The 12,385-nt window shown below is 43.4% G+C and overlaps 1 protein-coding gene across 1 annotated transcript in view; it reads left to right on the top strand.

The window, feature by feature from the left end:
* RNF130 (ring finger protein 130) overlaps nucleotides 1–12,085 on the top strand; it is a 137,100-nt gene extending 125,015 nt beyond the window's left edge. Inside the window, exon 8 of the mRNA XM_037500148.2 lies at nucleotides 7,171–12,085. Coding sequence (XP_037356045.1) covers nucleotides 7,171–7,280 — 110 coding nt within the window. The 3' untranslated portion in view covers nucleotides 7,281–12,085. The remainder of the gene's footprint in view (nucleotides 1–7,170) is intronic.
* The last annotated feature ends 300 nt before the right edge of the window (nucleotides 12,086–12,385 follow it).

Here is a 12,385-nt window from a genome sequence, read left to right as displayed (position 1 = left end):
GAAAAATATATACCATGTAAACACTAACCAAAAGAAAATTGTGTTGCTAGGGAAGAATGAAACTACATGTGTTAATTCAACTAGGATCTGAGGGAGGTGCACTGGAGATTTTTTCAAGTCTTTCAGCTACTGTCATTGGGTCCTCTTGATTTAGTTGATTATCTTTTAGATCCCTTTCCTCCTGGAATTGTATGCTTCTAGAGCACTATCCACTTCCCCTTCAGTGTGGAGGAATCAGTATTGAAGAGAATAAGCCATTTCTTCCAGTGCTTTGAAGAAACCTTAGATGTGTGGCCTTCTGTGATTTCATATTGTTGTAGCATTCATTGTATCTTTGGGGGTTTCAATTTCTGTAAGTTTACTGGGTAAACCAAGAAAGAAGGCATACACAGATTTCAATAGAAATTATGATTCCATGCAAGATTTTGAGGAGATGAGAAAGGCTGGTATCTTTGAGTGCAAAGTGGTTATGGAACATGAAGAATTTCTTTTTTTTTTTTTTAATAGAGGCATGTTTTATTTATTTATTTGTTTGTTTGTTTGTTTTGTTTATACAAGCACTGGGTACAGTCAGAAGCATGGGAGGGCGAGAGAATTCACCAGAGCCAGAGCAGGGCGCAGAGCAGGCAGAAGGACCGAAATACACTGCTGAGGGGAGCAGCGGGCAGCAGGAGAGGTCTGCGCGCCATGTGGGACCCTCCTCCGGTGGCCGGGGAGCAGCCGGGGATCAAACCGGCGCCGCAGAGGCCGCGGGCAGCTTTGCAACCCAGCGCTCAACCGCTGCGCCACCGGGGAGGCCCCAAGAATTTCTTTATGTTGATTTCCCCCGAAGTTTGTTACTGACCTGTGTTCCTGAACTGTGAAACATGAATATTTGAACTAAAGGATAGTTTCTCTTGAAAACTAATCAATTAACAAAAAGAAAATTGTATAAATATCAGACAAAATGTGCTTTAAGATAAAGAGGGACATTTCATAAATGATGAAAGAGTTCATCCATCATGAAGAATCAGTTCTAAATTTGTGTGCCTAATATTATCCTCAAAATAGATGAATCAAAAATTGACAGACCTAAAAGGAGAAATAGAAAATAGACTATTTACAGTGGGAGCTGTCAACACACGTCTTGGTAATAAGCAAACATATACTCATCAAGGCTGTAAATTTGAACAACACAATTAACAGGCAAGATGTAATTGACATATGTAGCACTCATCAACTACAGGATACATATTATTTTCACATAGATGAAAAGAACACATAGGTCATTTACTAAAATAGACCATATCCTGATGACAAAGCAAATTTCAGCAAATATATAAAGATTAAAATCAAATAGTGTTTTCTGATCAGTATAATTAAGTTAGACAGCAGTAACAAAAAGGTAATTAGAATGATGGTATATAAGCAATATATAAGTAATAAGCTTCTAAAGTAATATACTTCTAAAAAACTCATTAAGTCAAAAAAGAAATTGCAGTGGAAATTATTTTTAAATTTTTAATTGAATGCCAATAAAAACATGACATATCAAAACTTTGGTGATATAGCCAAGGCCGCTTAGATGAAATCAGTGACCTAAAATGTATATATTAGAAAATAAGTCAATGTTCTGAGTGGTCCTCCGAATAAAAGATAATAAATTAAATCAAATTAAGGAAATAATAAAGATCATAAATGGAATTAAATGAAAAACAAATATACAATAGGAGAAAATGAACCAATAACAAAGTCGTTTCTTTAACAAGACTAATAAAATAAAGAACCTCTGCTGGTCAAGAAAAAAAGTCACTGACTGATAACAGGAATAAAAAGGGGGCATCACTATGAAACCTACATACATTAAAAGAAATAATAAAATTCATAAAAATAGAAAGTAGAATTCTGGTAACTGAGGGGAGGGGAATGGAAAGCTGTTTAGTGGTTTTGTTGGAAGATGAAAAAGTTCTGGAGATCTATTTCACAATAATGTAACTGTACTAACAGTACTGAACTATATACTTAAGAAGGCAAATTTCTTGTTATGTTTTTTACTACAATCTTAAAAATAATAAAAGGATAGCTTGACAACTTTGTTAGTAAACTTTGAAATCTAGACAAAAAAAATTGCTTGGGAAATACAAATTACCAGCCCTCTCACCACATCGCCAGTGGCTGCAGCACTGCTCCTGCTCACCACTCCTTGCCCAGCCATGTTCTGACATGAGCTGACACCTCTTGGCTTCTACAGCCACTCAACTACTACAGCCCCGCTGGCTTCCACTGCAAAAATGAAACAGTTTAGAAATAACTTGCAGACCAGAAAATAAGACATTACAAGATTGAAGATAGAGGTAATTTAATGAACACCAACAACTGAGATGTTAATTGTCTCTTCAAGATTCAAGATAGACAAAGATCAATTAACTGGCTTCTGGGTTTAGCAGTTAGACTTGAGTATGAAGATAATGCTGGCCGGGTTAAATAGAGGGATGTGTGGAGTGCTGATAGGGTTCTAGTTCTAACTCCATGGGTGGGTTTCCTGTATTTATGATTTTGCACAGATCAGTATATAGGTTATAGTACCTGGATTAAGAGTTTACTTAATAACATTATGTAGCCAATAATAACAAAAATCACTTGATCAGTAAACAGGATGTATTTACAGGTGTGGGAGGATAATGGCAAAGCCAGCAACCTACTTTTGTCTGAAATTCAGATGCCTTTGTGTTCCTCAAGTAAATGGTTAACAACTAGGTAGATTACTGAGTAAACTCTGACCTATTTTTTTATCTGCAGAGATTTGGTGTCAGCTGTTAGTGCACTTACACAAAAAGTTGTTATTTCCACTTCTTACTGCAGCACAGGAAAACCTCTTCATCTTTTGCTTGTTTTGTTGTTATTGTTAATCTTTAACTTTTACCCAGTTGGGTTATACAGATTCTTCTAGGGAATGAGACTCAGCTGTCAGAGATCAAACATCCCATATGATTCTTAGGTCCTCTCTCAGAGGACTGCTATGTGCAGATAGCAAGCTTTTTTTTTTTTTTTATTCATCCCAGTTTTTCAAATGAAGTTTTTAATATAGACAAGTTAAACAAAATTGAAGTTAGTGCATCACACATACAGTAGTCAGTGTATGTTTTAAAACTTGTCTGTACTCTTGTAACAGCTTTTATCTCTCTGTCCATCATACCATTTGAAAATTAAAATTAAAAATAAAGTTGCTGAGGGCCTCCCTGGTGGCACAAGGGGTTGAGCGCAGCACTGTGAAGCTGTGCTGCCTCCGTGGCACAGCTGCCTGCAGGGTGCGAGTTCCATCCCTGGCCAGCCAGCGGAGCTACCCACATGGTGCAGTAGACCTCTCCTGTCTCACCAGCTGCTCCCCTCAGCAGTGTATTTCAGTCAGTCTGCCTGCTCTGTTCCCTGCTCTATCTCTGGTGAATCCTCTCACCTCCCACGCCTCTGGCCTGTACCCCAGTTCTTCTATGCATAAATAAATAAATCTTTAAAAATAAAGTTGCTGAACTTATAATAGCTGATATCAAGACTTATAAAGCTATAGTAATCAAGACAGTGTTGTATTAGTGTAAATGAAACCACACCCAAGTTCACCTACTTGTCATCCACAAGCCAAATATGAGGGAAAGGGCTGGAATTGAAACAATGCAAAACTGAGGGGTAGGGGGTTGGGGGAGGGAGGGTGTCACAATTTCTGTGTCCTCACCAGGCATTTACAACTCCAAGACATGACTCAGGTTCAGGGTGTAATAACAATGGGGTTTGAAGAGTCTCTAAGACCACACATGGCTGACTGTCCTACCCCAGAAAGTGTCTGCAGTATCCAGTAGTCCATATCAATAGCTGCTCGTGCAAGGTGGTGATGTCCCTTTGACAAGAACCTGAGCTAGTGGCACAGCAAAAAGTGGTGGCCCTGATCCAATTCGCGGTGGCAACTAGGGGTGACCACAACTGGTACTGCTGAAGTAGCACTGCAGCAGCCAGCAGCACTTACCTGGAGACTGGGTTAGTCAGCACCAAATGCAAGAATAGACAGCAACAGAGGCAATAGAACCAGGAGGTCGTGTCAAAGGATCAGAAATGATGGGCAGCTCTTAGTGATAGCCAGACACAGGTCAGGAATGCCGGTCAGCATCAATCAGCAGGTGGCAGTGCCAAAAGACCAAGCACCAGTATTATAGCTCTTATGCCAGGCATAAGCTAACAGCAGACAGCTCTTTTAGAGACACCAGGCATAGACCAACAGTGGCAGTCAGCAGGTGATGTCAGAGGCAGGGCCCGACTTCTGATGCATAGGTCTCAAAAGTCTCTGAAGATCTCAAGGTCTACAAGTTCTGGACGGTCTGTGAAGGTCTTTACAGGAGAGGGTCTGGAAGAGTCTGAGCCCTCTAAAACCTCAGCTTCTGTCATCTTCGGGGTATCAGTCTCTCAAACCTAATTAGACTGTTGTCAGTTCCAGGTCCAGTTGCAAGACTTGATTGATCTTTGTCAAGCATAAATCTTATTGGTTCTTGACTGATCTCAAAACCTTGAAAGGCACCATTGGGAGTTCGAACCTGATCGGACCATTTACAATTCCCACGCAATATTCAACAACAAAACCCCACCTGTATGTCCAAACTCAACCTGCACTCTGGCTGAGGTCAAGTGGTCTCTCGTCAGTGATGGGCCCTGCAGCAGAGCTGGGTGTGGTGGTGCACTCAGGGGCTTTGTGGTAGAGTTGGAGCAGGGGCAGCAGCACACCCAGCTGTGGAGGTGCTAGTCAGCAAAGTCGTCAGGGAGCCACAGGGCTCCAGTTATAATTTGGGAATCAAGCAAAGCAAGTACTACCTGGAGCCTCTGCCTTTGGAGAAAGGGTGGAGGTGACCTGCCCGAAGTTGCCTCCGCCCTTCCTCTCTGCACTCTCAGTCCCCAGCCAGCCTTGGCACTCCGCTCAAAGTTGCTGAAATCTCCTGCCTCAGTCATGCCTGTGAAAAGCAAGCCTTGAAGAGAGAGTTAAATGTGGTTTCTTTCCTCTTTGTGTTCCATGGGTCTGAAAACAATTTAGCCATTTAGTTTTGGTTTCATAAAGATAAACAGATTACTGGAACAAAATAGTGCCCAGGAAAAGACCAGACATTACACTCAATGGATTTTCAACCAAGGCGCCAAAGCAGTTCAGTGGGAAAAGGATGATCTGGAACAATTAAATTTCCATAGGCAACAAGCAAAACGTTAACCTTTGTTTCCCACCTTATACAAAAAGTTTACTTGAACTAGATCATCAAAATGTGTAAGCCAAAACTTCTGAATAAACACATAGGAGAAAATCTCAGTGACCTTGGATTTGGCAAAGGTGTCTTAAGCCTGACACCAAAAGTACAAACTATAAAAGGAAAAAATCAATAAATTGGATTTTATCAAAATTTAAAACTTTTGCTCTTCAAAGGACATTGGTATGAAAGTAAAAAGGCAAGCCACAGATATGTCTGACAAAAGACTCATTTCTAGAGTATTTTTTTAGAAGATTTTTATTTATTTATGCACACAAGAGCTGGGGTACAGGCCAGAGATGCGGGGGTGGGGGGTGAGAGGATTCACCAGAGACAGAGTTCTGGGGAGCAGAACAAGCAGACAGACTGAAATACACTGCTGAGGGGAGCAGCGGACGAGACAGGAGAGATCTGCTTCGCCATGTGGGTTTCTGTGTGGCCACCGGGGAATCGAACTCGTGCTGCAGAGGCTGCAGATTGCTTTATAGTGCGGTGCTTAACTCCTTGCGCCAACAGGAAGGCCCTAGAGTATTTTTTTAAAAACTCTTACAATTCCTAGGGTTTTTAATGGGCAAAAGATTTGAATATGTTTCATTCATGAAGATACAGAATTGGCTAATTAGCACATGAGGAGATGTCCAATATCAGGGAAATGCTAGTTAAAACCACAGTGACATCCTACTGTACTCCTACTAGAATGGCCTCATCACCTTTTTGCTGATGAGGATGTTGTGAGGAACTGGAGCCCTCAGGCCCATGGGAACATTCAGTGGTCCGACCGTACTAACCATGTACCCAGTGACCCCACCCAAGAGAAACAGTAGCATGTGCCCACACACACACTTGTACAGAGCTCAAAGCAGCTCTATTTGTAAGAGTCAATACAAACCGTATAATTCCACTCACATAAAATTTTAGAACGATGCAAACTAATCTTTCTTTACCAGGGGATAGGAGTAGGATGGGAAGAAGGGGTGGGGGGACCACCCAGAGATCCTAGGAGTGATGGGTGTTCACTATCTAGAACTTAGTGATAGTTTACAGGTGTGTTCATATGTCCAAACTCAAGTTAAACACTAAATATGTGTTTCATTATATGTCAATTATAGCTCAATAAAGTTGTAAAAACAAGTTTTTGAGAAAAGGAAATATAAGTATGGCTTAGCTCTAAACACAAATAGGGGAAAATGTAAACTGAATATTTTATCACAGCATAATTATATTGGGGCGATGGATGTATGTGTGGATGCAGTAGGAAGGGAAAATAGGGAGAAAAATCCTATTTTTCATCCTGAGAATGCAGTGAAACCTAAGACTTTAAAAATGCGAAAGGACCAACATAGGCATATTATTTAGGCACATGGAGGTAATACTACAAAAATTAGCTCAAAGTGCCTATCTCTGAGAAAGGGGTGCTAACACATGTGCAATTAATTAGCTTTCTAAACCATGTGAAAGTATAACTTTAATATACATTATCATTTAATACAGATTATCATATGTTTTATCAGTACCTTGAAGTCACAGCCCCTAGTGTACCGAGCTAATGATGGGGCTCTGTGCCCACTCCACCCCCGGACTCCACTAGGTGCTCAGACCAGAGGCTGGGGGACCAGTGTATGTTTGGGTGGGAGGGTGTTCTTCAAAAGAGCAGGTCCCAGATTTGTTAAGGAAATCCTTGTAAGTGCTAGCCAGATAGCTTTTGCTTTGAAAAGCTCTATTCAATCCCTTGGGTACCTGAATGTTGGAATTTATAGTGTGCTTAAATTAAGAACTGCCTGAATTCTCTTTTCATTTCTCTCATGATAAGACCCCAAAATGGAGATATTTGAGAAGATAATCCAAGACCTTGCCTCCAAGCCCATGGGAATTGTAGGCCTGATGACCTGTTAAGTCTCATTTTTCTTATTCTTTTCAGGTGGTCACTTCTTCCATCGAAACTCTTTGTCCCCTCGAAGTCTGGTATATGAAAGTGAATTCTCTACCATCGAACCTTCTTTGGACATGTATGATGAGAACAAAACCTGATTTTTTTTAATGGGCTGTTGGAGCTCACTTCCTTTGTGATTTGATTTATGATCACCTTTCTTATTTTGTATTCTGTCAGCATTCGTTTTTGGAAGAATGGCAGCGCTTTCCAAGAACAGGTTGGGATTCGGGGTTAAATTGCAAAGTTCCTCCAAGACAAGGCTTTGAGGACAGTGGTGTTGTTGCCCAGGTATCCTTGTGGCAATGGAAATTGCCTGAAGCTGGCCACTGAATGTGGACTCCCAACAAGCCTGACACTTCCAGAAAAGATGGAGGGCCCAGGGGCACCGGTAGCATTGCAGGTGTGCCTCTGAGTAACCACATGCTAGTCTGCATCGGGTGGCACTGGTTTCTAAGACACCCTGTGTGCTCCCCACTTAGCTTGCATACTGCCACCTGCAGGCACTGCTGCACTTGCTCTGTGTGGCCCACTCTGGTTTCCCTGTCTCTTACTCTACTTTCTGTTAAAGCCCTCTTTCTAAAGATTCCTGAGAGAAAGTCTCAACATTTTTCCCTCTTCTGAGACTGATCACGCAGCACACCTGGAAGGGGATGCAGACTGGGCAGGACAGGCACTTGTCCTCTTGTCACTTTCCAGCCTCCCTTAGTGAGCATGATGTAAGGTGACTGTTGTTTATGTGACCACTGAAATGCTGAAGGCTCTGTCCCCCAGGCCTGTGGATTTGTCTTCTTGGCAACTGCTGAGAGGTTGGGGGAAGGGGCAGCATCTTCGAGGCCAGTCTGGCTGTCCCCTCTGGGCACACAGACCTGGGGTGATGGCCAGCATGCTTCAAAATCAGAACGATTCTGCATGCCTTCTTGAGAAGATGGAACCATCTCCTTGCTGCCAGATACCAGATAAGCACCCCTGTTTTGTCTTCAGTCATCCAACCTCATCCTTTTCCATCAGCCTCAGCATCAGCATGAAGAGGCATGAAGCTTACAGAAAAAGAGATGGTGGCCAGTGTAGTAGACATCAGTGACACACATGCTCTTCCCATAAATCTAGGATGTCACCAAGTTAACATCACCAACCAGAACCAAAATGAGCAAATTTATAAAACAAATGGATACATCCTGTTGCTCCGGGACACAACTTCAGTCGGCCTGCTCCGACTGACTGAGAATGAGCCTCATGGAGGAGTCGATGCACTGAGATGCTTGTGTGAAAATGGAAACGAGTCTCTACATCTAAACTCTACGTCTAGAGTGCAGTCCGCAGCAGTCCACGCACACACGTGACTCCCCCACCCTGTGGTTTCTCTTGACTCTCCAGCAGAAGTCTGAAGTGAGCGCTGCCATTTTTCCAAGTCTGCCTGGCTTCTCACAGCGTCTCCTCATGTAACATGTTGCAAAGATGCCTCAGATGCAGCTGTGCCCAAACAAAACCCTCCGAGAACCAGGGTGATGACAGCTTTAGGAACATTGCCTCAGAGTGACCAGCAACCTTTCATTTTTAATTATTTGAGGCTGGAACAGTGCAGGTTTTTAAGGTCTTAGCAGTTTTTTCTTTTTACTTTTAACCAAGGGCTTTTGTTTTTTTCTTTCCTTTTTTATAGTCTTTGTACTATAAAAATATTTTTGATAAATAGTTTCAGAAGAGCACTGTTTAGAAAGATGAGTTCACCCCACAGGCTTTATGGTGACAGAAAGCGTCACGCCGAGGTCACCAGCAGCGCCAGAGGTTTCCACACGTGCGTGCAATTCTATTTGGTCCGGTTCGTCTGACCAGCTGCAGCCCGGCTCTGACCATGATGGCTGCACCGTGACCTTGCTTTAGTGAAGCACAACTCGGAGCCCACCACAGTGTTTTTGATGTGCGCAGTCTTAGAAAAGACTTTATACGTTTATAGAACATTCTGGTATACGCATTAACTTTCACCTAAGATAGCCCTTTACTAAGAAGGAATGAACATACTTGACAAGAAATTTTAAAAATCCAGACCTCTAAGAAGCTAATATATTAATATGATTTTGTAATTTCTGGTAAATCTAGGGCACACATTCACTGTCAAGTAACCAAGGAGGCATTTTTACAAGGGAATTCACACAGTGCTTCAGTGAGTGCTTGATACCCTTTTCCCAAGAATTGGGGCCACTTTCCTGTTTGACCACAGAATGTCCTGCATTTGTCAGGAGAGCCACTCACTCCTCTGTGAAGGTCATGTACTTCAGGAATAGCAAGGGTGGTATGATTTGTTCCAAATAACCGCCTCTTTTTGGGCAGCTATGCTGAGCAGAAAGCCTCTGCCCAGCCACCCCCAGAAACCCTGGTGGGGGTAAAGTGGGGAGCCAGTGCTCATTACCATGCACCCCTACTTCTGAGAAGCTGGAGGTTGGGAGCAGCGATTATTGGCCATACAGACATGGTTGGGATGCAGAGGGGTACTCTTTCTTGAGTGTCTGAGTACCCCAGTTGTTGCACATCTTGCAGCGGTTGTTAACCAGGAGATGTATGATAATCTTTAGTTGTTTTCATGGAAGGCGGAGGCCTTTTTGAAGAATGGAAGGGGCAAAGGAGTAAGCTACTTACACAAAAGCCCTTCCAGTGGGCTGCTCTGAACTGGGTCTGGCTTCAGCTTCTCCCAGCAGCACACACTGTAGGAAAAGGATGCACATGGAAAAGGGCCTGCAGCAGCCAGGGCCATCAGCTGACTGCCTGAGAGTTGAGTCATGACAGTTAAAAATGTAAATACTTACCATTGGTGATTTTTAACTTCCTAAGGGAAGAGCTGCCCATAACCTTTTCCCGTTATTTCAGGGAGGGAGAGGAGGCCGCTGGCCAGAAAATAGCCAAGCCATCTGCAGAGATCAGACTTACAGCCACTCATTCCTGGTGGCAGTGGTGTTGCTGGGCAGTGTCCACAATTGCCTGCCTCTGCAGCCTCAGGGGAAGGCAAGCTCTACCACCAGGTGGTTGGTGGTTTAAAACACCTTGTAAAGTCTAAGTGAGCCCTGCTTTTGAAGAAAGCTTCCATCTCCTGGCCCCTTCTCAGTTGTGACTCAGAGCGATGTCCAGATGGCACTACCTTGAATGCCAGTTTGGACCCAGGGCCAAGCCTGCATGTGGCAGCTGCCCCAATGCACACAACAGCCCAGCTTCCAGAAGATTCTGGAAAAGATTTAAACAAAATAAGGTCACTATATTTAACTAACTTTGTTTCCTATGGGCTTTATAAGCTCTTCTCCTACTTTAAACCCTCACACCAAGCTTATTCCTTTAGATACATGTTAAATGAAATTGGTTTTAACTGAAGAAAAATCAAAATGTGGTCTGGTTACAAAAATCTAAATAAAGGTCTGTTAGCCTTTATTTAGGTAGCAGTTTCGCTAGAAGAAAACAAGCAGGTGATATTAATCTCAGGTCACCTTGACAGATGCTAGCTATTCATACATGCCATTAGACAAAAACACTGCTTGGGAAATAAAATTTAAAAGGAAATAAGAAGGATCCTAAGGCCAACTTTGTCAACAAACCTTTAAATTGTCACTGTGTGCCAAGCACATTATCCTGGGAGTTCAGGTGAATCCAGGGATGGTTAGGATTTGGGCTGTTAGAGAAAACTGGTGCATTAACAACCAGCTGGGACTTGAGACCAACAAGATGAGGGTAAGTGGTGTAGAGAAGGATTTTCTAGGGACAAATGGACAGGCACAGTGTGGCCGTGACCTCAGGTTGCTGAGAAGGTAACACATTCAGTGAAGACAACCTAAGAGGAAAGTGAGACTGGCAAGGGCCCGGATTCCTGGGTGGGAAAGCTTCACTGTGGCCCCCAGATCTCTGTTTGGCAAGAGAATGAGCTGGGGTAGGGATGGTCGGGAAAGATACCACAGTACCTGGTATGGGGCCTGCCTTAGGAGCCGGGGCAGAGGACAGGGCTTCATGCTATGATTGAGGCCTGACAGTAGAAATGAGAGAGCCACAAGATTGAAGCAGAAGCCCAAGCTGCTCATCTTTGTGACTGGGTGGGAGTTAGTAGGACCCAGAAGAGCCTTGTGGGGATACTCAAGGTCTGGGGCTGGCAGGGCCTCTGGTTTGAGGCAGAGATGTAGCTGTGGATCTGAGCAGAGGTTTGATGAATGAAGGGGTCTGGTATGACCTCTCTGTGCATCAGAACTCCTGGAAAGTTGGGGCTTAACTGTGCATGCTACCTAGACCTCCCCATAGGATCACAGTCTTCACAGGATCACAGGACCCTGTGCCACAAATCTTCTGCCTATCCTCTCCCTGATCCCCTACACAACACACACAGGCAAGTACTATAGGCATGTGTATTCTCCCCCACATACACTCACTATACTTAGAATCTCCCCCAAGTGGGTGTCCAGCCAGAATTTCTTTAGTTCAGATGATGGCAGAAGCCAGAGTGGGGCTGAACTTGCCTAGTGCTGTGGGAAACAGGCTTGGGAGAAAGCCCTAGAAACTTAATGTTTGGACATAAGGAGCAACCAATTCAGAAAAACCACTAATGTACTTTTGCTTTTGGAGGAAGCTGGCGCCACCTCTCTGCCACGCCAGAGACTGACTGGCTGGCCTTCACTCACACCAGGAAATAGAGTGGGGTGATTGAGCTCAGCTCAGCGTTCACTCCTAGCTCCCTGAGAAAGGAGTCGTTATCAAGGGATGACCCTTGTGACACCCTCTCCTTAAAGGAAGTGTGTTCCCTCTTAAGGGCAGTTTTTACAAGGGATATCTGGTTTTGCCTTTTCTTTTGGCCTTGTTGGTAAATTGTTCCAAAGCCCATAGGGAAAAGGATGAATGTTGAGTATACATATTCATATAACATCCATGGTTATGGTTAAGATTCTTTTTTTTTTTATTTTTTTTTTTTTATAAATTTAGAAACTTTTTTTTTTTTTATTTGTTTGTTTGTTCGTTCGTTTTTTTTTTTGTTTGTTTGTTTATACATGCACTGGGTACAGTCAGAAGCGCGGGAGGGTGAGAGAATTCACCAGAGCCAGAGCGGGGAGCAGAGCAGGCAGAAAGACCGAAGTACACTGCTGAGGGGAGCAGCGGGCGGCAGGAGAGGTCTGCGCGCCATGTGGGACCCTCCTTCGGTGGCCGGGGAGCAGCCAGGGATCGAACCGGCGCCGCAGAGGTCGCC

Source organism: Talpa occidentalis, unplaced genomic scaffold, assembly GCF_014898055.3.
Source record: "Talpa occidentalis isolate TD23 unplaced genomic scaffold, MPIMG_talOcc4v2.1 talOcc4.9, whole genome shotgun sequence".
In the NCBI taxonomy this organism is placed as follows: domain Eukaryota; kingdom Metazoa; phylum Chordata; class Mammalia; order Eulipotyphla; family Talpidae; genus Talpa; species Talpa occidentalis.
Note: the sequence above shows the minus strand (reverse complement) of the source record. Positions and strands in the feature narration are given on the sequence as shown.